Source organism: Hippopotamus amphibius, chromosome 15, assembly GCF_030028045.1.
Source record: "Hippopotamus amphibius kiboko isolate mHipAmp2 chromosome 15, mHipAmp2.hap2, whole genome shotgun sequence".
NCBI lineage: Eukaryota > Metazoa > Chordata > Mammalia > Artiodactyla > Hippopotamidae > Hippopotamus > Hippopotamus amphibius.
In genome coordinates this window covers 28,078,453-28,100,946 of record NC_080200.1, presented here as the reverse complement: position 1 = coordinate 28,100,946, position 22,494 = coordinate 28,078,453, and the positions used below count along the sequence as shown (strand labels likewise).

The window sequence follows — 22,494 nt, the reverse complement described above, 5'->3', positions numbered from 1 at the left end:
GGACAGTAGAATAAGCTCATTGACTGCCTTATTAAGTAAGAGCAAAGTATCACTTTAAATTATATATTTGGAGACTTCCTAGGTGGCACAGTGGTTAAGAATCCACCTGCCAATGCAGGGGACATGGGTTCGATCCCTGTCCCAGGAAGATCCCACATGCCATGGAGCAGCTAAGCCCGCGCGCCACAACTACTGAGCCTGCACTCTAGAGTCCATGAGCCACAACTGTTGAGCCCATGTGCCACAACTACTGAAGCCCATGTGCCTGGAGCCTGTGCTCTGCAACAAGAGAAGCCATTCCATTGAGGAGCCCGCACACCGCAAGGAAGAGTAGCCCCCTCGCCGCAACTAGAGAAAACCCGTGTGCAGCAACAAAGACCCAGCACAGCCAATAAAAATAAATTTATTTCTATAAATAAATTATATATTGGCAGGGAAAGGGGTAGAGGGGGAAGAACAGGGCTACTAGCTAATTTTAATATTGGCCTTGGGAGGGAGTCCGGTGTCTAAAAATGGGGGAATCTAGGGTAGTAGATAAAGACATTAGTATAAAGGTAACTGTTAGAACATAAGCATGCACTTTCTGACGCTTTCTCAAGAAAAATCTTGAGAGAAAGGGAAAGGATACAGTGAGTTTAAGCAACTCTTTCCAGAAACTTTGTAGAAAGGCCAGCTGAGAATCACAGGGGGCCCTTCGGGGGGTGACTTTGTCATCAGAGTGTGACGTATATACTCTAAAGTGCATGGATCCTAAGAGCACAGCTTGATGCACTCTCACAAAAGTGGACTTAACATGTGAGCACCAGCCAGTTGAAGCACGGGGAGGGCTTGTAGGGACAGCAGCATGCTTCTGTGCTGATGGTAATGAATCCAGTGGAGAGGAGGCAGTTGCCAAAAGAAGGTGCTGGAGGTGAGAGCGGTGGGATCTTGGGTTCGCGAGGCAGGAGAGTTGGGCCTGGCGTGCGTGGCCACAGATGTAGGAAGGCGAGCCGGTGGGGGTGACCGTGGATGGCCGTCAGATTGCTCCTGCTTCTGCTTGCTCAGTTAAATGGTTGGCAGTAGGAAGTGAGGAAGACAGGTGGTTTGGGGGGTTTGTGCTGGAAGAATGTGTGAGACACTTACCAAGGGGAAGGAGAGAGAGACTGCACTAGGAAAATGCTGGGTTCCCAAGGCAGATGGGCCCGTGAGCTCACCATCACCCCAGATACCTGTCTGTCACCCGGGATGGTTATTGCTGAGGTCACATCCTTCAGTCGGTCTCTTTTCCAGCACTGAGATTTTTGATTCTCTGCAGTGCTCTGTGGCCTGCAAGTCCATCTGTGTCCTTGTCCCTGCAGGGAAGCAGACTCTGCGTCAAGATGCTTTCAGTCTGGACTGGGGTCATGCCCCTGGATTCAGGCAGTTTGTCATGAAAATGTATTTTAGTTGATCTAAAATCCATTTTGAAAACACCAGCCAGGGACAGAAGGGCAGACTATGGATATGAACCCAGCAGAGTTCTTTTTCTTTTTTTTCTTTTTATTAAAAATGGTTCTGTTGAGGTAAATTTCACATACAATATGCTGTACATATTTAAAGAGTACAATTTGGTGAGTTTAGCATGTGTTCCCTGTGAAGTCATCACAGCTGTGTGCAGATTCCTGTGTAAGGAACACAGAGAGGGTGAAAGACTGGAGGCAGGCATCCTGCATCCCTGCTGGACCACAGCCAGTGGGATCAGAGCTGACAGGCACAAGGGCAGAAACCCAGCTCAGACTGGAGCACACAGAGGGAGCTCACTGGCCCACAAAGCCAAGAAGTCCGCACAGTCGGCCGCCTGTCGTCAGAGCCAGGCTCTCTCCACTGAACGTGGCTTTCAGCCAGGAGAGCATCGCCCCTGGGGCGTGTGTGGCACCAGGACGGTGGCGCAGCCTCTGCATCCTCCTTGGTTCATCCTGACATTCCCCGCAGAGGGGCTGACACGGAACCCCCAAGCCCCCTGAGCCCAGGGGTGGCAAATACTAATTCGCTTGTGGCCACCACCCCACACCTCAGTGGATTCCACAAAGTGTGAGGCCAAGAGTGGAGAGAGAGGTGCTGTGCCCCCCAAAAATAGGGAGCTGCTGCTGGCAGAAGGAGAAGTGGATTCAGGGGAACCAGTGACCAGTGTCCACCCAAGAGTAGTGTTGTTCTTGAGGGTGGGCACTTGGGGAGGGAGCTGAGGGGAGAACAGAGTGGGCACTGGCTCTGTTCCTCCTGACCCCTGTGCCAGGGAACGAGCTCTCCGCACAGGCCATTACCCACCGCAGGGAACTCACCTTGAAGTCAGGCGCCCACAGGTAGAACACAGGAGGCAGATGTCTGGTGTCACTCACACTGTACCTGAAGGGTACTAAGAACTTACTCGCTAGCCCTTCTAGGTGAGAGCCGGGGGCAGGCATTCCAGAAAGCCAGGGAAAGAACCCTGAACATTAGGGCTTCCTTTTAGACCGCAGTCCCTGGTGCCCGCCTTTTCTTCTCCCAGCCCCATGTTGCCCCCCAGTATGTTCCCAGGACCATCCAGGATCCGTTTCTCTTGCTGTTTGCCCATCAGTGCAACAGGAAAGCAGATTCGCAGGCTCCTACACTGGAGAAGGGCCTACAGCCCTACCAGGGCCCTGCTTATGGTTAGAGTTGGTCCACAGGCTGGGTCCCCCTCCCCACACAGCTAGTTCTAGATCTGCGTCTTTATCTTCGCCTCCCAAAGCCCCGGCAGCCTTGTGGGAAGTGTGGTGGACTGTTAAGGGGAATCTGGTTTTGAGCTGTACAAGTGTTCGGAGGAAAGAGGTGGTATGGCCCAAGAGATGTGTGGCCACTGTAGACCACACCATACACCAGGCCTGTGGCCCAGAGGGACATGCAGAGAGAGGGAGCCTTGCAGCTGACCAGACCTCAGAGGGCCTTCTTCTTTGAGGGCCCCTTGAGGGTGCAGTGGACAAGTAGCCTGAAGGAGAGGGGACCCCTTCCCTCACTCAGGTGGCACTGAGGGCACCCGCAGGAGGCATGCCTTCAGTTAGGACTCTTGTCGGTCTGAAAAGGGCAAAGGCAGGCTGTCAGCCTCAGGACTGGGTGAGCAGGCCCGACGTCACCCTGCCTCTACTCCGCTTTCCTCTGCATGGTTGGACTCCAGAGGGGGCCCCAGTGCTCTTTCCCGACACTCCCCACCTGAGCTGATGACTGTGGCCAGGGGCCCCATAGGGCAGCGCGACAATGGCTTGGGGCCCGAGGTCAGTCCAGGCAGACACCTCCAGCAGCCGTCCCTACAGGGATCGGCAGAGTCTGCGCCCCAGAGTCTGGAGCAGGAAAGGTACCCCAGGGAGCGCCCGCGAGGGCTGCCAGTCAAGCCCTTGTAGGGGACACAGAGTTCAGGAAGGGGCATGCAGAGCCGTCTCCTTGGGGTTTCTTCTCTCCTGGCCCTGACCTCACAGACAGAGGGCGTGACAGGATGGGCACCAGAGCCTGTCCCTGGTGAAGGAGGACAGGGCAGGTGTGTGTCCGGCCAGCCAGGAGGTAGGGCTGAGCCACAGCCTGGCCGCCTGCTCTCCCACACGGCCCCCCGCAGGCAGCGGGGCGGCTCACTCGCTCAGTGCCTTCCTTCCCCTGCTGTATTTCCCAGTCTTCCCCAACTCCTCAGGAGGTATCGGAACAGCCTGCCAGCCCGACCTCACCCCTCGGTGGCCTCCAGGGGTCCCACGCACAGGAGGCGCCAACTGCTTCCCAGGGCCTGCTCAAACTCTTCCAGAAAAACACGCCCATGGAGGACCTGGGAGCCAAGGGGGTAAGTGCAGACTCGGGCTCCTCCACCATGCAGGCCCAGCCAGGCGGAAGGGCAGGGCCAGTCTTGGCCCTTGGGTGATGCTGTGCAGTCCCCAGGGACGCCCTGCCTGACCTGTTCAGCCGTGCTGGTCGTGGGCTTCAGGCCTCTGCAGGGAGTCCCGCGTCCCTGAGGCCTGAGGGTGGTGCTGTGTGCAGCCCAGCCTGGGCTCATGGTATGTTCACCAGGAGCCCTTGGAGGAGAGGTGGAGGGCCTGACGCCTGGCCTCAGCACCCAGCTCACACCACAGACCCCGTTTGCTGTTCCCCCAGGCCAAGGAGAAGATGAAAGAGGAGTCGTGGAACATCCACTTCTTTGAGTACGGGCGCGGCATGTGCATGTACCGCACGGCCAGAACGCGGGAGCTGGTGCTGAAGGGCATCCCCGAGAGCCTCCGGGGGGAGCTGTGGCTCCTCTTCTCTGGTGAGCTGCCCTGGCCTCAGGGCCCCACAGCCTCCGCCTCCACGGGGCGCTCAGCTGTGGTTAAGCTCGTGTGTATCAGGAGGGGTGTTCCGGGGAGCAGACAGCAGGCGGGTGGTGCCTTCCCACCTGCAGAGGAGGGCGAGCAGGCCTCCTGGGGCCTCCTTTCCTTGGGTCAGGCTCTGACAACATTCACACTCTTGGCCACTTGGATGGTTTCAGGAGGGCAAGTCAGCCATTCAAACTTGGGTGGGGTGACTCCTCTCAGGAGCAGTGATGAGGGAAACTCTGCCTGGCATCTCATAACTGGCCCGAAAGTGCCACTTCTCTTCTGCAGTGCATTGACATCTCCACCCTACCCTGTCGTTGCCCTCAAAGCCCCGGGAGGGGAGGAGGAGGGAGACAGCTGCTAGCCGTGTCTCCACAGGGGCCTGGAATGAGATGGTGACTCACCCTGGCTACTACGCGGAGCTGGTGGAGAAGTCCACGGGGAAGTACAGCCTGGCCACGGAGGAGATCGAGCGAGACCTCCACCGCTCCATGCCTGAGCACCCTGCCTTCCAGAATGAGCTCGGCATCGCCGCGCTCCGCCGGGTGCTGACTGCCTACGCTTTCCGAAACCCCACCATTGGCTACTGCCAGGTACAGGGGCTCAGCGGGGTCCAGAGACAGCGTCTCCCACCAGAAGCTCACAGGAGCCGCTCCCCATGGCCCCGGGCCTGAGTCATGGCCTCACACACCTGGGACTGTGCCCTGTTCCTCCCCCCCCGCCCCGGAGGATCCTGATCACAGAAAAATGAATGAAATTAGAAGCAATGTTCATCGCTCACCTCATTCCCATGCCATCTATTCAGTTGTCCTCTATGTGCTTCTGGTCTGGGTCCTGAGGTGTTTGATTGTTTTGTATGTGTAGTAAAATACACATAACATGAAACTTACCATCTTAATCAATTTAAGTGTCCAGTTCAGGGGCATTAGGTATATGTCATTGTACAACCATCACCACCATCCATCTCCAGAACTCTTTTTCATCTTGCAAAATGGAAACTGTACCCGTTCAACAGCTCCCCTTGTTACCCCTGGCAACCACCGTTATCCTTTCTGCCTCTGTGATTTTGACTACTCTAAGTACCTCATGTAAGCATCATACAGCATTGTCTTTTTGCGACTAGCTTATTTCATTGGCATGATGTTCTCATGTTTCATCTATGTTGTAGTGTGTGTCAAAATTTCCTTCCTTTTTAAGGCTAAAGAATATTCCGTTGTGTGTATACGCCACGTTTTGTTTATCCATACCTCATCCATGGACACTTGGTTGTTTCCACCGTTTGGCTCTTGTGAATAGCGCTGCTGTGAGCATAGGTGTACAGTATCTTTTCCTCACCCTGTTTTCCATTCTTTTGGGCATATACGCAGAAGTGGAATTGGTGGATCATGTATTTAATTTTTTGAGGAGTTGTAGAATTTTCCATAGGAGCTGCACCATTTTTCATTCCTACCCACAATGCACAAATGTTCTAGTTTCTCCGCACCCTCACCAGCACTCGTTATTTTCTGTTTTTTTTGATAGTAGCCATCCTGATGGTATGAGGTGGTATCTCTTTGCAGTTTTGATTTGCATTTCCAGGGGCATTTGATTTTAAATCCAGTGGGCACTTTTGTGGCTAGGTCAGATGGCTTTGTTTCCCTGTGACTGCGTATAAGATAATTTGCCACCATTGAAGTTCTTTCTCACAAGCCTTGCTATCAGCTCAGGTTGTGTGTGGTCGCTGCTTTGCCACGGCCTCCCAGCAGCCGAGGGGCCACTGCACGCAGCTCACTCACACATCCTCCTGGCCCCGTGCTGCACCTGTGACACCAGACGCCACTCCAGAGAAGGACCTCACCTTCTCGGGTGTCTGAGTGCCTTCTGGGACAACTTAAGGAACTTGGTTGACCGTTTTGGTCAAATTGATTTCCTGCAAATTGCCTTTTGGCAAATTGCCCAGCGTTGGGTGGGACACGTCGCTGTCGCCAAGCTTGCTGGTAGGGCAAGGCCACACAGGCTGCTTGGGAGGGGACAGCTCCGTGAGCCCCCCTAACTCTCTGTGCCCATAGGCCATGAATATCGTCACCTCAGTGCTCCTGCTCTACGGCAGTGAGGAGGAGGCATTCTGGCTGCTGGTGGCCCTCTGTGAGCGCATGCTGCCCGACTACTACAACACCAGAGTGGTGGGTGAGTGGCCCGAGGCTGACAGCTCCCTGTGGGGGTGGCAGGCCTCCCTGGGCCAGGTCTACATTCAGCACATCCCACAGGTGAGCTCTTGGAGGCCTCGCGGCCTTGGCCCAGGCTGCAAGACAGGCAAGGCTCCCACTCTGTAGGTTAAGAAGCTGCAACATCTTCACACAGCTAAAAAGTGGAGAGCCAAACACAGACCCCAGCCACCTCTCCCAGACTTTATGCGGACTCCCTAGGAATTGCTGGCAGTGGGAGAAGTTAGCTTGGGGTCTAAATTCACATCCGTCTAACTCTTCTTAAACATTCTTATTGTAGAAAATTTCCAACATCACAACTGGAGCATGTAGTACACCCCCGTGTCAACTGTTACGAACTCACGGCCAGTAGAATCTGTATTATTAAATGGAAGTGCGCTTGCAAATATATTTAATTATATACATAATTAAGTCTGTTATTCCAAAATGTCCTTCCCTTACTGTTTGTTTTGGGGGTTCCCACTCTTGGGGTCCTTTTAGAATTGCATCTGTTCACAAGGACACATGCAAATCTACTGAGGTCACTGTTTACTTCTGACGCCCTAAAGAGAAATTAGTATTTCCCAAAAAGAAAATCCAAGTATAGTGGAAGAAATTGTTCTTTTCACACAATGGTTTGGAAATAGTAGAAAGGAAACTTACAGGATTCTTTCCTTTCTTGTTTTCTCCACTGTACCTGCTCCCCCTTCAGCCATCAGTTGTAAGCAGAGCTGGCCAGGGACCAGGTGGGCTTCTTGCACCTCAGACCCTGGGGTCCCACATGAGGGCCTGCCTGAGCCAGGGGTGTGAACTCACCATTCAGACACCTTCGTCCTTTCCCTAGGAGCCCTGGTGGACCAAGGCATCTTCGAAGAGCTCACGAGAGACTTCCTGCCCCAGCTCTCCGAGAAGATGCAGGACCTGGGGGTGATTTCCAGCATCTCGCTCTCCTGGTTCCTGACCCTCTTCCTGAGCGTCATGCCCTTTGAAAGCGCTGTGGTCATTGTGGACTGCTTCTTCTATGAGGGCATCAAGGTGATCCTGCAGGTGGCCTTGGCCATCCTGGACGCCAACGTGGAGCAGCTGCTGGGCTGCAGCGACGAGGGCGAGGCCATGACCGTCCTGGGCAGGTGACTGAGCCGGCCTCCCCCGTCCAGCTGGGGAGCTGGCCAGCACTCCCGTGGACCGCAGCGCCCGACCCCTCCCCAGCCCTGTGTGCCCCTCCGTCAGCATCCGGGGACTGTACCTACCAAGTGCCCAGACCGGGCTAGATCCAGAGGGCAGGAGAGAGCCTCCTTTCTGGGAGGAGACTGAGCAGCACTGGTGTAGTAATAAGTGCTGGGAGAAGGTAAAGCAGGTAGTGGGCCAGAGCACCCTGGGCGGGAGGGCTTGGTAGGCAGCAGGCAGCTGCAGCAGCAGGGCCTCCCGCCTCTAGCAAAGGCTGGGTGTCTGTTATTCCCACAGAGAGTCCTGGTCGTGCCTTCCCCAGCTCAGTAGCACCACTCTCTCCCGGTCACCTGGACCAGGGGCCCATGCTGGGCCTACTGTGAGTGCTGAGTGAGCTGATGTCCAGCCAGGCGCACCTAAGGCCCAGGGTCATCCTGGCTGCCGCCTCCTCCCTCAGTCCCCACATCCCATCCTCATAGACTCTCTCTGGGATCCAGCCCCTTCCCTCAACCCCACAGCCTCAGGGCAGGCCCGTGACACCCCTGCCCAGGGTCCTGTGCTTGCGTCATCACAGTTTTCCCTGTGCTCCAGTCTCATCCACCAGTATCCCACAGGGTCTTCCTGATCAGAACCTGACCCTGTTCCTCCCGTGGGACACGGGGACTCCCTGTGCCACTGGTGGTTTTCGGGACAAAGGATCTAAGTCCCCCAGCCTGGCCTTCCATCCCTTTATATCCAGGCGCCCTCCTGGGGGGTCCTCACTCTGGCCCAGGCCCTGAGCTCTGTACCGTCCTGCCAGCCCACGTGATGTATTTGCCCAGCGTGGGATGCTCCCAGCCACCCGGGACAGCCGGAGATGCTGCCACCTGCCTGTGGAGCCAGCCCAGGGGCTGGCTGGGAGCCTGCAAGGGTCCCAGGCTGGCAGAGTTGCTGCTTCCCTGCTATGAGCTGTGCTAGCTCTTTGTCCTCAGTGATGGCAAGATACCCAGCCCATGGCCAGAGTTGGCGAGTGGTTTTCATGCCCACCTCCCACACCGGACGGATGGGGCCCCTCCTCAGGAGCAGGGCCTGACCAGGAACGGGGCCAGGCCACTGGGGGTGGGGGGAACCAACCACTCTCTCCCACCTGCGTGTCAGGCCCAGCCAGAGAGCCCGGGAGAGTGTGAGGTCCTACCGGGGCTCGTCCAGCCAAGGTCAGGACTTGGCCTGAGGCTGTGTTCCTCTGGCACCCCCAGAGCAGGGCTCCTCCCTCACCTTCCTCCTGGGATATTCCTTTGGTCCCTGATTCTAACTGGCCAGGGCAAGGTTAGTCCTCACATCCCCAGCGACCCGCCAGGTGGAGAGAGCGTGTCATCCTTCCAGTTGGGACAGACCTTTCTCCTGGTGTGGTACGGTCTGGACTTAAAAAGGGTTCCCACCCGTGGGACCCCAGTGGACAGCCTAGCTTTCTCAGAGTTAGTGCTCAAGCCTCTTAGGGGACGAGGCCTTCCCTCCACTGCCTCCAGGGGGCATCCCTGATTTACCAGGACACCCACCAGGGTGTGCCTCTCCCTTCCCCTCCCTGCAGTGTCTCATCTCGCTCTCCTGGAGGAGGCCCAGCCCTCAGCATACTCGCTCATTAATTGGGAGTCTGGGCAAATTACGTCTCTCCATATCATTTAGCCATGGGTAAGATACCCATGTCACCCGTGAGTCATCCAGACCTGTGTCCTTTAATGCTTACAGATACCTGGATAATGTGGTCAATAAGCAGAGTGTCTCTCCTCCCATCCCACACCTCCATGCCCTGCTGACCAGTGGAGATGACCCTCCTGAAGAGGTGGACATCTTTGACCTCCTGAAGGTGTCATACGAGGTCAGCACTCACTGGGGCTGTTTGGCCAGACCGCTCTACTGGGCCATGTGGGTGCAGTTGACCATGGTGGGTGGCTGTCCTCTGCTCTGTGGTTCCACCTTATCTCACTCAGTCACCTCTAACTGGTAGAAATTCAGCAGCCTGAGGGCCGAGGACATTGAACAGATGCGGTTTAAACAGAGGCTGAAAGTGATCCAGTCCTTGGAGGATACAGCCAAGAGGAGTGTGGTATGGATGGGCCCAGGCCCCCATGGCCCCAGGGTGCAGGCTGGAGCTGGGGTGGGGATGGTGACCAAGTGGGCTGCTCCTGCCAAGCCATCTCTCCAGACTTCCCTGAGGAGCAGGGAAGCCTCCTAGCACTGTCTTGTGTGGGACTGGAATCCAGGAGTGAAGGTGCAAATCTGGGGAAGTGGGGAGAGGGCTGGTCACTATTTTCTGCTTGTGGATTGGTGACCGGTAAGTGTCTCTGATGCCTCAGTGCCTGAAGGCCAAGCATGATCCTACTCTGCACTGAGCCCCCCGGCCTGGCTCTAACCCCTGCCGCAGGGCAGCGACCCTCAGCCGCCCAGCCCTCCATCCACTCAGCCCGCTGACCTCTGCCGCAAGACTTTGTCCTGCTGTCTCTGTAGGGAGAAGTTACTGGGAAGTTCTAGGTCACCTGCCAAAGAGTCAGTGCCAGGGCCTCTCCAGGGGTCTAGATAGCAGTCTCTAGATCACCGCCCTCACCCTGTGCCCCTGACTGGGTGTTCAGAACAGAAAGGCCCCTCAGCGCCCACCAGGAAGGAGCTCAGGGAGTGTGAGTTGAGTGGCAGGATGGGTGAGGAGGGGTAAGAATGTGGACCACAACTTCTTTCCCGAATGGACTGCCCTCCTGTGCTTGGCCAGTTGGCAACACCAAGAGGGTAGTTCACATCTTCGCCCTCATCCCCATGGGGATTCTCTCAAAGAGCAGGAACTTGAGAATTCATTAATACATCCTGTTTCCCTTTCCTTGTAGGTCCGAGCTATACCTGGGGACATTGGTTTCTCAATTGAAGAGCTGGAGGACCTTTACATGGTGTTTAAGGTGACAGCCAAGAATAAGGGAAGACCAGTATCCCATCCTAGTTCCCTAAATTCATCCTCAGCACAGCAGTCTCCTGCCAGGAGAGAAATAGATTTAAAAGCACCCTCCGATGCAGTTACTACAAAGTTCACATGGTAGAATTTAATCCTTCTTGGCGTTTAGACAGGACACTCTTTTAAGTGGCAGAAAATCCACTCAAGTCAGCTTATACAAGAGGGAATGCGTTGGCTCATGAAACTGAAAAGTCTAGGAATGTACAGCTTCGGGCATGGCTGGATCTAGGTGTTCCAGCATCTTTTCAAGCTCTCCTACCTCAGGTATCATCTGGACTACTCTTCCTGCAGGGTGGCATTACTGGTTGTCAGCAGCTCCAGGGTCATCCTATCCTCTCAGTAACCCCAGTTTAAAAAAAAATTTTTTTTAATTCTTTCCAAGTGGTTTTAGCAAAAAGCCTAGGGTTGATTGTTGGAATGACTCAAATTAGGTGCTGTGGGTCCAGGAGGGTGTTTGCTGCTGACCCAAAACTGGGCCATGTGCCCACCCCATGGCCTGAGGGTGGAACAAGAGGGGCTCTCCAAGAAAAGTTCGGGTGCTGTTAACAGAAGAAGAGGAAAGGATGTGAAGAGCAGGCAGAAACAGCCATGTCTACACTGCCTTTTTGCTGTCACTGTGGGTCCCATCTGTCCCTCCAGCTGCCTCTGGTTCAGCCCCCCAAGGTAACCACCCTGCTGTGGCCTTAAGGTCAGAGCAGTCCAGCCAGTGCTGCATCTCACCCGCTGTGGCCCCCTGCGGCTGGCGGTCTTAGGGCCCTGTCTCGACTCCCACAGCTATAAACAAGGGGCTGATGGTACCAAGGCAGGAGATTCTGTGAAATGCTGTGTGTAGCCCGGTGCTCACTATCCAGGACTCTTCAGACTTGGATGGAGAAGGAGGGTAAACACACTGACCAGCCTGGTGATCCTAAGCACCCAGGGGCCCCAAGGCCAGGCCATCTCACCAGGCTGTGCCCCCTGCAGGCCAAGCACCTGGCGAGTCAGTACTGGGGGAGCAGCCGCCCGGCAGCTGTGCGTCGGGACCCCAGCCTGCCCTACCTGGAGCAGTACCGCATCGACACAAACCAGTTCCGGGAGCTCTTTGCCAGCCTGACGCCCTGGGCCTGTGGCTCCCACACACCCGTGCTGGCGGGACGCATGTTTCGGCTCCTGGATGAAAATAAGGACTCGCTGATCAACTTCAAGGAGTTCGTGACAGGGATGAGTGAGTGGCTCCCCGGCCTGCAGGGGTCTATCCGTGCCTGCACCCTTTCTGAGGAAGCCTCCAGGTGCCAGTTCCGGCAGTCTTCCCACTGCAGCGAGCCAAGGGCAGCCTGGAGCCCTTGACCCTTGATAAAGGAAGTGCAGTTTTCCCACTGGAGATACGTGGAGGTCCAGTGGGAGCCCTCCCTCCCCTCCCCTCCCTCCGTCTGCTGCTGGAGGCCGGGTCTACAGGCCCCAGAGAAGGGGAAAGCCCAAAGCCTGTGTTCGCCCCAAGGGTCCTCTCCAGGAGTGAGTCAGGCGGTGAGGAGGGTCCCTCTCGAACCCACTGGAAGGGGAGGTATTCGAATGTGGACTGGCCATGGGACTCTTGTGCCCTCTTGCCAGCATTCCTCCTTGCTGGCCTTCCTCTGCAGGTAGGATGTACCACGGGGACATGACAGAGAAGCTCAAGGTGCTCTACAAGCTGCACTTGCCTCCAGGTGAGAGCCTCCCCTCCCAGTCCCCGGCAAGGGCTTCTCACGTGTCCAGAGCCGGAGCACAGGCCTCTGTGGGGTGCTGGGCCTCATGGCCGCTGGGGTCCCCACATAGTGGAGGCCCCCCCATCCTGACAGAGAGTGCAGAGGAGCCGGAGCAGGGGGCTTGAGGCCCAGCCCAGTCTTGGTCTGAGAGCAGAGCTGTGACCTGGGAGGGGATGTGCAGGAGTCTCAGGGAGGACTCTGGCCACGGGCAAGGGCCCAGATGGAGCACCGGGCCCCTCGGCTAGAACCCCCCTCGCCCCCCACGAGGGGGGTCACAGTGGAGATTCAGGTTTGAATCTCTGTGTTCATTAGTTTATCCTCAGGTCTCTCAAGCGTTCCTGTTTATCACCAGAGGGGCGGGCTGGGGGCACTGCCAAGGCCCGGGGGGTGGCTGGGAGCCCTGTCGTAGGGCTGCTGTCCTCTGGCTTCTCCAGCAGTGCCTGCTGGGACACTGACAGTGGACAGTCCACGGCCGCTGGTCCCAAAGCAGGGGGTCTCCCTACGCTGCGTGAGCCTAGCTCACCTGGCTCAGCAGGGGCGGCCACTCAGAGTTCTCCAAGTGGAGGGGGAGGGCTTCCCTGTTTTCACAGGAGGGAACTGAGATGGGGCCAGGTGAAAACTCTGGCCCCAGGGGTCCTGCTCTGGGGTGGAGCTGTCCTGGGTTCCTGCCCTTGTTCATGACCTGCCCCCAGGGAGTCAGTGGCTGCCTCAGGGTTGGCCTGAGTGATTTTTCATCCTAGAGGCTCTCACTTGATTGGCCTGGGGCGGCCCCCAGACTGTAGTTTTAAAGCTTCCTGCAGGGTTGTTCTTTGTATCCAGAGTTGGAGAGACAACTGCTCCTGACAAAGGTATTCTCACCTGTGGCTGGTTTTTCCCTGTAATGCAACAAGGAACGGTGGCCGCAGGGACACTTCTGTGGGAAGTTTGGTACAGACCACCTCTCATTCTGCTGAGAGAGAGGCCTGGGCTGGGCAGGCCCCACTGGGCCAAGGGCCTATGGGTGCGGGCACGTGGGGCCAGCCCTGCCCCACCCAAGCCACCTCTGCCCGCCCTGCTTCACCTAGGGCTCTAGTGGCGGCCCACACCTGCCACCTCCCCTGTGCCATGCACTGTTAAAACTCCCTCACTTCCTCCCCCTCCATACAGTGGGTAGAATAAGACCCCTGCACAGAGCACGTGGGTCTGACACCCCAGAGACTACTTTATTGCAAAATGAGGCAGGCCAGTATGTACCGGTGTGGAGCAATGCCCAAGGGAGTCAAGTGAGGACAAGTCACCTGTGCCGGACGGGTCCCTGCACACAGGCCTACAGGAGCGTAGAACAGCCCCAGAGGATCCTCTGGGCCACACCATGAGGAGGGAGAAAAGATGGCGGTTCTGCGACTCCCCGCTGCACTGACTGGAGTTTTATTCGGGATGCGTATATATTACGTTTTCAGACACAATGTACGAGTCACCCAGAATTGGTCCTCAACTGTTCCCACTATGACCACACACCATATTGATGCGGCTGCGAGCAGTGGGGGATGGGGGCAGCACCTTTGTCCAGGACGCAGGGAGGTTTCATCTGGCGAGAGTCGTGTTGTTCCCTCCGCCCTCACTCTTCTTTCTCTCCGAACACAGCCCTGATCCCAGAGGAGGCTGAGTCAGCCCTGGAAGCGACCCATTATTTCACTGAGAACAGCTCTTCAGAAGGTGAGCACTCTGTGCACCACTGGCCTCAGGCACGACACTGCCGTGGGGCCGCCTGTGGGCTCGGGAGTGCGCTGTGTAGGGGAGCTGCAGCGCGAGGGCTGGGGGAAGCTGCCTCTCTCTCTGGGGCCAGGCCCCCTGGGGGTGTTCTCACTCCTGTTTCTCTTGTCTCTGCCTTCCTGGACCCTGCCTTCTCCCTCCCTCTGCCTCTGCTCCTCCTCTGCTGTCCCTTCCAGCGTCCCCTCTGGCCTCCGATCTGGATCTTTTCCTGCCCTGGGAGGCTCAAGGTCAGTGCCTGGGGGGCAGGGGCACCCCCTCTGCGCTTGGCTTCCCCAGGGCCTTGGGCTTCATCTTCTGAACACTCCCCTGCACGGTCAGGAGGCCTGTAAGCTCTTAGTTCCATAGATGCCTCCTGTGTGGTTAAGGTCTGAGGAGGACCTGGTGCCAGCCGTGGACCAGGGTGGGGAGGGGCAGCTGCTGTGCTTGTTGTGGGGGCAGTAAGTGAGGACACACAGCATAGTGGGTGTCGCACAGGCACCGGGGCATCACCTGCCTGGCCATGTGCAAAAGGCACTCTGTTATCATGGTCATAGGAAAACACAAAATGCTATCATTCAAAGCTGTCATTGTGAAACAGACAAAGCACAGATGAGTGGAGGTGGAGGAGAGTGGTGGATGCTTTCCTTGGAAACGTTTTCAGGTTCCACACAACTCTTTTGTTGGGGGAAGATATATATATTGAGTGCCTATTAGAAGTCATCCCTGTGCTACATTTAAAGCCCATTGGGGGTGCTGGGTTCAGGGTGATGAGGCAGTCAAGCTGGTGGTGTGCAACACATCTAGAAAACCAACCAAAACACCACTCTATAACCTCCTGGGAGATAGATAATAACACACCAAGGATAATACACACTCAAAAGGGAAATTAAAAGATACTATCAAGATATTATCAGGACTTCCTAGGTGGCACAGTGGTTAAGAATTCGCCTGTCAATGCAGGGGACACGGATGGGTTTGAGCCCTGCTCTGGAAAGATTCCACATGGCACAGAGCAACTAAGCCCGTGCACCACAACTATTGAGCCTGTGCTCTAGAGCCTGTGAGCCACAACTGTTGAGCCCATGTGCTGCAACTATTGAAGCCCACACGCCTAGAGCCTGTGCTCCACAACAAGAGAAGCCACCACAATGAGCAGCCCGCGCACCACAATGAAGAGTAGGCCCCGCGCACAGCAACTAGAGAAAGCCCGTGTGCAGCAACAAAGGCCCAACGCAGCCAATAAATAAATAAAATAAATTTTTAAAAAAACATACTATCAAGCTACCCAAAGCAATACTGTTGATGGTGTCAAAGGCTTATTTGACTTGACTATGAAGCTTGAGGACATTGGTTTCAAGTATACAAACTAAAGAAACAGATGTATCTTCTGTTATACTTGGAACCTGAGCAAATCAAGGAGGCTTTAGGTTTGTCCCAGGCACTTGCAGGAGAGGCCAGGGACTAGGGGTACTGAACACTGTCCTCAGACCTCACGTAGCCTCCAGGGAGCGGTTCATTCCCTGGGGAGAAGCCCGAGCCCAGAGCACTGCACCTTTCCCTGCCACCACAGCTGCTGAGGGCCATTCAGGGCCAGGACCCTGCCGTCCCCCCTGAGGCCCCCCACCGGCCACACTCCCTCAGGGAACAGGTCCAGGAGAGCTGGGCAGCCTGCTCTCCCCAAATTCATGGTCGGCACAAGGAGCAGGGTTTGTACAGACTCCAGCAAATATGTCAGCTTAAGAAATACAACGCTGAGTACAGGAGTCACATACACAAAATTCTTCATCAGCTAGTGCAGGGGGGTGCAGGTTGAATTGGTAATTAAGGCTCCCCTGAGCTTGACCTTTATCAGCAGGAACTATAGGAACCGTTGGTCTCAGACTTTTTGCCCACCGTTGTTCACTGAAGAACTGTGTGGTGTGATTTGTATTCTTTGGAAGGAGAGGGTGTGAGGGATGGGTAGCTCTCTGGTTTGACTGTAAGCAGGTGGAAGGAGCCAGCACTGCTGGGGGTGGAGAAGCAGCAGCACGCGGGGCCTGCTGGCCTAGGGCCCAGGGCCAGGTCTGCTCCCGCAGGAGAGCACAGACTAGACCGACCACGCAAGGACCTTAGTGGCTTGGAGTCGTAACAGAAGATCGTTCTTGTTCTTTTTATTCATTCCCTCGTCCAGAAGCACTACAGCACGAAGAGCAAGAGGGAGCTGGAAATGACATCCAGGAAAAGAGAAGAGGTATATGTATAGGCTGACATCCACTGATGCCGGTAGAGGCCCCAGGGTGGGTGGGGTCTGGTCGCCTGTCACTGCGGCAGAGCTGCATACCCTGGGATGATGGCAGGTGCGTGCCGGGCACCACAGCTCTCCCTGAGGTGAACGCCCAGCCCATCAGCCCCAGGCCTGAATCTCCTGTAGCTGCGAACACCCCCGACCATCGCCACCCCCCACTGGGGGTGCCTGCTTCCTTCCAGGACTCCTCTAGGTGCCCTGCCAGCCTCTCCTTCTCATGCTATCCTCTCTCCAGCCTCCACATGGTTCCGTCACCATCTTGGGGAAGACAGACAGGGGCCACCCTCATCAGCTTAGCTCAAACCTACTTCAGCATAACTCAGGGGAGACCCATGAGTATTCTAGGGTGTTTTTCCTGTCACCACCTCCCTAGATGCCAGGGTGTTTTGTAACAGGGCCCAGGTAACTCCATGCCAGACAATACTTAAACCCAGTCACCCCCTGCAACCAGCCCCCAGCCCTCTTTCTCTCATTTGACAGATGGAGATTAATCTTTTTCTCCCAACTCGCAGAGGGGAAGGGAACCAGCTCTCCTGACTATCGGCACTACCTTCGAATGTGGGCCAAGGAGAAAGAGGTTCAGAAGGAGACGATTAAAGATCTTCCCAAGATGAACCAGGTAGGCCCAATCAGAACATGCAACAGATGTTTCTAGAAAATTCTGACCAAGGCTGGGCCCTCCCACTGGCACCTCACCACCCTCCCAGCACCCCCTGGAATGTAGGAATTCTCCTGCCTGCCTTTAGAACCTCTAGCCAGGCGGCAGTCACGGACTATTCTAGGAGGACGAGGGGTCACTTGCTTCAAGGCCTTGTTCAGAACACTCCCCTGGTGATGACTTGCTTTGATTTAATCAGTGTCCATGAACCAGAGAAGCACTGGGGAAGGTTAGCCTCAAAAGGCAGAGACTCACACCACCATTTATGAGACAACGTCACAGTGCTTCTCTCGCTCCCAGGGCCTGCTCGGAGCTGTGTGCACACAGGCCTGTCCCACCCACCACCCGATGTTCACGTACTGGTCTCTAGGTCAGGACCGTGGCATCTTGCCAAGGGTCTTACAGCCAGGACCACAGACATCTAACCAAAGGCAGTTGTTGAGCTGCAGCCTGACCATGGCCTGCCCTGCCAAAAGGGGGACTTTGCAGTCTGGGTGCTGTCTCATCCACGGGCCTGAAGAATGGGGTGCCCTGTGGAGGGAAGTTGCATCCCATTCTTAGGCCAGGAAGCCTAAATGTGGTTTCAGGACCTGGAACCTGACCTCTTCACCCCTCTCAACCAACCCAAGCTGCCTTACTTTGTCATCACTCTCTAAAGAACTTCATAAAGGAGAGTTGAAGTCATTTCTGATTTAAGACATAAAAAACTCAAAGTGATTGTAAAACATGGTGAAGAAGTCCTTGTAATCACTGGGATTGGGAAGTTATAATAGAAATAAACAGAATGGATATAGAGACAGAGAAAGACTTCTAATGTTTCTATGTGTGCTGAAAGAAAGGCAGCTGGAAAAGAAAGCCTTTTCCCTTTCTGCACCTCAGTGTCCTAATCTGTGAAATGGACATGTCAAGACACAGGTGTATGGAGGCAACTAACAGGACACACCCTCACACCAGTCAGCATGGCCAGCGTCGTGAGCCTGGCTGATCTGAGGGCAGTCTGCCCCATCCTTTATCATCTCCCTGCCCTGTTTCTGTTTTTCCCCTTGAAAGGAGCAGTTCATTGAGCTGTGCAAGACACTTTACAACATGTTCAGCGAAGACCCTATGGAGCAGGACTTGTACCACGCTATCGCCACGGTGGCCAGCCTCCTGCTCCGCATCGGGGAGGTGGGGAAGAGATTTTCCGCGTGGCCAGGCAGAAAGTCCAGGGACAGTGCCCCCGAAGAGGACGAGCCGCCAGCCCCAGACCCCTCTCAAGACCTGGCCCGGGAGCTTCAGCCCGCTGCAGGGGACCCCCAGGCCAGAGCGGGTGGAGACACCCCCCTTGGGAAAGCACCACAGGAGAGCCAGGTGGTGGGAGAAGGGGGCGGTGGTGAGGGGCGGGGCTCCCCCTCCCAGCCTCTGTCTGATGATGAAACCAAAGACGACATGTCCATGTCCTCGTACTCAGTGGTCAGCACGGGCTCCCTGCAGTGTGAGGACCTGGCTGACGACACAGTGCTGGTAGGTGGGGAGGCCCGCAGCCCTGTGGCCACCACCCACTGTGGGGGCGCCGTTGACACAGACTGGTGCATCTCCTTCGAGCAGATCCTGGCCTCCATCCTGACGGAGTCTGTGCTGGTGAACTTCTTTGAGAAGAGGGTAGACATTGGACTCAAGATCAAGGACCAAAAGAAGGTGGAGAGACAGTTTAGCACGTCCAGTGACCACGAGCAGTCTGCAGTTTTGGGCTGAGGGCTCCAAGGCCTGGGGGCAGGCCTCTCTGTCCTCCCTCCCTCCCTTTCTGTTTTCTCCTGAAGGACATGCCCCTCCAGGTCTCCCCAGAAGCAGTGAAGTGTAAATGGAAGGAAGGCTGAACAGTCGCAGTTGGGGCCCAGGCAGGGACTCCCCACCCCCTATTCCGCCTTGGGCCTCCCGGCCCCTGCGCAATGTCAGGGGCTGTCTAATCGGCCCTTGCTTGCCCTGCCCTGTGGCCAGGCCACACCCGGTCCTTCACCCCCTCTCCTGCAGCTGCATGCTCTGGGGGCTTACCTGCCCCTTGGCGCCAGGTAGGGAGGTCGCGTGCCTGTTGGGCACCAAAGTGGTGAGAACCTCGAGATGCTCTCCAGAAGTCCCTGAGCCTGAGCTCCTCACTGGGGGACACGGGCAGAAAGCATCTCCTGCACCAGGGTGGGTGCCACCTGCACAGGGGTTACTCAGTTCTCTTTCAGCTCGTCGTCCTCACCATTCACCTTAAAAGCATATCCCTCAGGTCCTGATGTATTTCCTTGTATTCATTTCAGTTGGCTAAAAATCACACTATGCTCAATGCCTTAATAAATCCCTGAAAGAACTGAAAACCACACTGTGTATATAGAATTAATGTGACCCTCAACCACTGCTTCAGTCTCCTGGCTTCTCCCCAGGCAGTGTGGTGCCCAGGCCATGTTCCAGAGGTTCCCGACACTGTCTCTCACAGAAGGTGGGGGTTCAAGACCCCCAGGGAGAATGGGGACATGGAAGCTGCTCATGCAGGCTGGGCAGGGCTGTGCAGACCTGCACCAGCAGAGGAAACCTGCTCCGCAGGTGTGACCAGCCTGGGTCCAGGGGCAGGAGATGCATCCTTGGGCCTGGGCTGCAGCAAGCCTTTGGGTTCAGGAAGCCAACTGTGGGGACACGGGCAACAGGCTGAGCCATAAGGACCCCCTAGCTTTGCAGCAGGCGCTGGTCATCAAGTCTAGCATTTGCCACCAACACGGGGTCACTCTCATTTTTACTAGAAGATAACATCTCTGTGGCTGTTGTTTGGTTTTTTAATTCAATAGCTTTATCGAGGCAAAACTTACATACCATAAAATTCACCTGTTTTAAGTTACAATTCAGTGATTTTTAGTAAACTTAAAGTTGTGCAACCATCACCACAATTCAACTTTAGAATATTTCCATCACCCCAGAAAGACCCCTCCTGCCCATGTACTGCCAATTCCCCAGCTACCATCCCGCAGCTCCCGGCAACCACCTATCTATTTTCTGTCTCCTTAGATTTTATGGATGTTTTAAAATAGCAATCTCCATGATTTTACCTTGTTTACAACTGCTGAGTCACTTCTCAATAAACGCAGCAAAACAACATCAAGAAAACTGAGCAACTGTTTTCTTTCTTAACAAGTCAGTAATGTAATTTCCTTTCTAGTATTTACTCAGATTGACTATATGCTTTTTCATAAGTTAATTTCAAAGACTTTATTGCCAGAGAGACTATGTTTTTGGTCATAATGAAATTAAGTAAAGATATACATAAGAATTCCACAAAATTGGCAGTTTAAAGTCAAATTGGTTGTAATCAATTAGAAAATTTAAATAACTCGGAATTTTAAAAAATATTTATTTGGCTGCACCAGGTCTTAGTGGCAGCACGCAGGATCTTCGTTGCAACATGCAGCATCTTTTGTTACAACGCTCAGCCTCAGTAGTTGCAGCACGCAGGCTTAGTTGCCCCGCAGCATGTGGGAACTGAGTTCCCCAGCCAGGGATCAAACCTGTGTCCCCTTCATTGGAAGGTACATTCTTAACCACTGGACCACCAGGGAAGTCCTGGAATTTAAATAAATGTTTTATATGCCATGTAGAAGTAAAATTTGAGAATATACCAAAGAAAGTAAACAACATAAGAGTACACTAGACTTTTTATGTGATAAGAGAATGTACGAAAATGTACAACAGTACTTTCATCTGTTAATCATTTAACCTTGCATGATAGTCAAAATGTTTAACAAGGACTTCCCTGGTGGCACAGTGGTTAAGAATCCACCTGCCAATGCAGGGGACATGGGTTCGAGCCCTGGTCCGGGAAGATTCCACATGCCTCCGAGCAACTAAGCCCGTGCACCACAACTACTGAGCCTGCACTCTAGAGCCCAAGAGCCGCAACTACTGATCCTGCGTGCCACAACTACTGAAGCCCATGTGCCTAGAGCCCATGTTCCGCCACAAGAGAAGCCACCACATTGAGAAGCCCGCACACTACAACGAAGAGTAGCCCCCGCTCACAGCAACTAGAGAAAGCCTGCATGCAGCAACGAAGACCCAATACAACCAAAAATAAATAATTTTAAAAAAAATGTTTAACAACAGTAACACTAAATAATATCTGGGTAATAAAAATAAAGTTTTAAATATATTTGTATTATGTAAGTAAACATAATTGTATATTTTAAAACTCCTTACCAAGTGATACGTTGTACCAGACCATTCAAGTCATTCTTATAATTTCCAAGAAAAAAAATATATTAATTTTTAAAGGATTACATGTTTATTGCAGAAAGGAGGAAAAAACAGAAAAGTAGAAAAAGAATTTTTCCTAGTATTTAAGACTACTACTCGTTATTTTGGTGTTTTTTCCCTATATTTATCTTTTTCAAAGTTGAACTCATACCATATATGAAATTTGTATTCTGCTCTTTTCATTAACCACAAGACAGTCTTTGTAGTTGCCAGAAGCTCTCGGCCACAATGACTGAGACATGGAGATAAAAACAAATGACAACCGGGACCACTGATTCAGAGCTTGCTGTAGAAAAGTCAGCCACCATTACCTGCTTTTGGCAGAGACTAAAAGCTAATTCAGAAGAGTGGGAAGGCCTTATGGTGAAAGCAAGGGAAGACTTCAGGTGTGCTCTGATTAGAGGCTGCTGGTGGGGAAACAGGCTGGTTAGCCAAAAGCAGGATGTCTTATGTGATTGGTTTGGGGAGCATAATTGGCTTTCTGTTCGTTGATTCTGAGATGAAGCAGGGAGGTGCAAAAAGGAGGGCAACTGGCAGTCACTGACCAAGTCCTGCAGGCTGTAGAAGTTGTGATTGGGCCAGGGCATGAGGGGGTCTGGTTGCTGCAGAGGTTGTAATAGGTGGTCTGATCACTGTCTGTATATACAGTCTCAAACATAACTTTTTAATTTATTTTGTTTTTCTCTAACATAGGCTATTGTGCAAAATTTGGAAAATACTAAAAATTTTAAATCATTTATAACCGTTGTCTGTGCACACCTGGAAATAAATAAAGCCAGGTTTTACCTAACGGATATTATGTACACTTTGTAACCTCCTTGCTTCCCACCAATATGCATGCCAGCATCTTCTCTTCAAACTCTTTGTAATGGACCTGCATAATGGCCCATCCTTTAGAATACTTATTTCCATTTTTTCCTACTATACTTAACACTAGTGCATAAACAATAAATCTGGGCGACTCAGATTATTTTTAGGATAGAGATAATTGCCAGATTGTTTCCCTTTTACCGTTCTATCAGCATCCTTGTCAGGACTGGGCGTTTTCAATTTTCTTTGAACAAGATGATTCACGTTTTCAGGCACATAGGAATGTCTCGGCAGGCCGGCGTTAAGGTCCCGGTGAGGCTGGGCCATGAGGTGTGCAACATTTCCTCTATGCCCAGAATGGGATTCGGTCTTCACCTTTCAGAGCGGGGCTTTCTCGGGACC

At 53.9% G+C, this 22,494-nt stretch overlaps 1 protein-coding gene across 5 annotated transcripts in view; it reads left to right on the top strand.

Annotated features, from left to right (window-relative positions):
• TBC1D9B (TBC1 domain family member 9B) overlaps window positions 1–19,363 on the top strand; it is a 43,380-nt gene extending 24,017 nt beyond the window's left edge. Inside the window, exons 8-22 of one of the 5 annotated variants that reach the window (XM_057710429.1) lie at window positions 3,653–3,796; window positions 4,105–4,255; window positions 4,680–4,894; window positions 6,350–6,467; window positions 7,329–7,614; window positions 9,377–9,506; window positions 9,636–9,734; window positions 10,504–10,572; window positions 11,589–11,829; window positions 12,242–12,307; window positions 13,970–14,041; window positions 14,275–14,325; window positions 16,248–16,307; window positions 16,874–16,980; window positions 18,070–19,363. In XM_057710429.1, coding sequence (XP_057566412.1) covers window positions 3,653–3,796; window positions 4,105–4,255; window positions 4,680–4,894; window positions 6,350–6,467; window positions 7,329–7,614; window positions 9,377–9,506; window positions 9,636–9,734; window positions 10,504–10,572; window positions 11,589–11,829; window positions 12,242–12,307; window positions 13,970–14,041; window positions 14,275–14,325; window positions 16,248–16,307; window positions 16,874–16,980; window positions 18,070–18,753 — 2,493 coding nt within the window. In that variant the 3' untranslated portion in view covers window positions 18,754–19,363. Of the gene's footprint in view, window positions 1–3,634; window positions 3,797–4,104; window positions 4,256–4,679; window positions 4,895–6,349; window positions 6,468–7,328; window positions 7,615–9,376; window positions 9,507–9,635; window positions 9,735–10,503; window positions 10,573–11,588; window positions 11,830–12,241; window positions 12,308–13,969; window positions 14,042–14,274; window positions 14,326–16,247; window positions 16,308–16,841; window positions 16,981–18,069 lie in introns of those variants that run through there. The other 4 variants (XM_057710428.1, XM_057710431.1, XM_057710432.1 and 1 more) reach the window with 4 other exon arrangements.
• The last annotated feature ends 3,131 nt before the right edge of the window (window positions 19,364–22,494 follow it).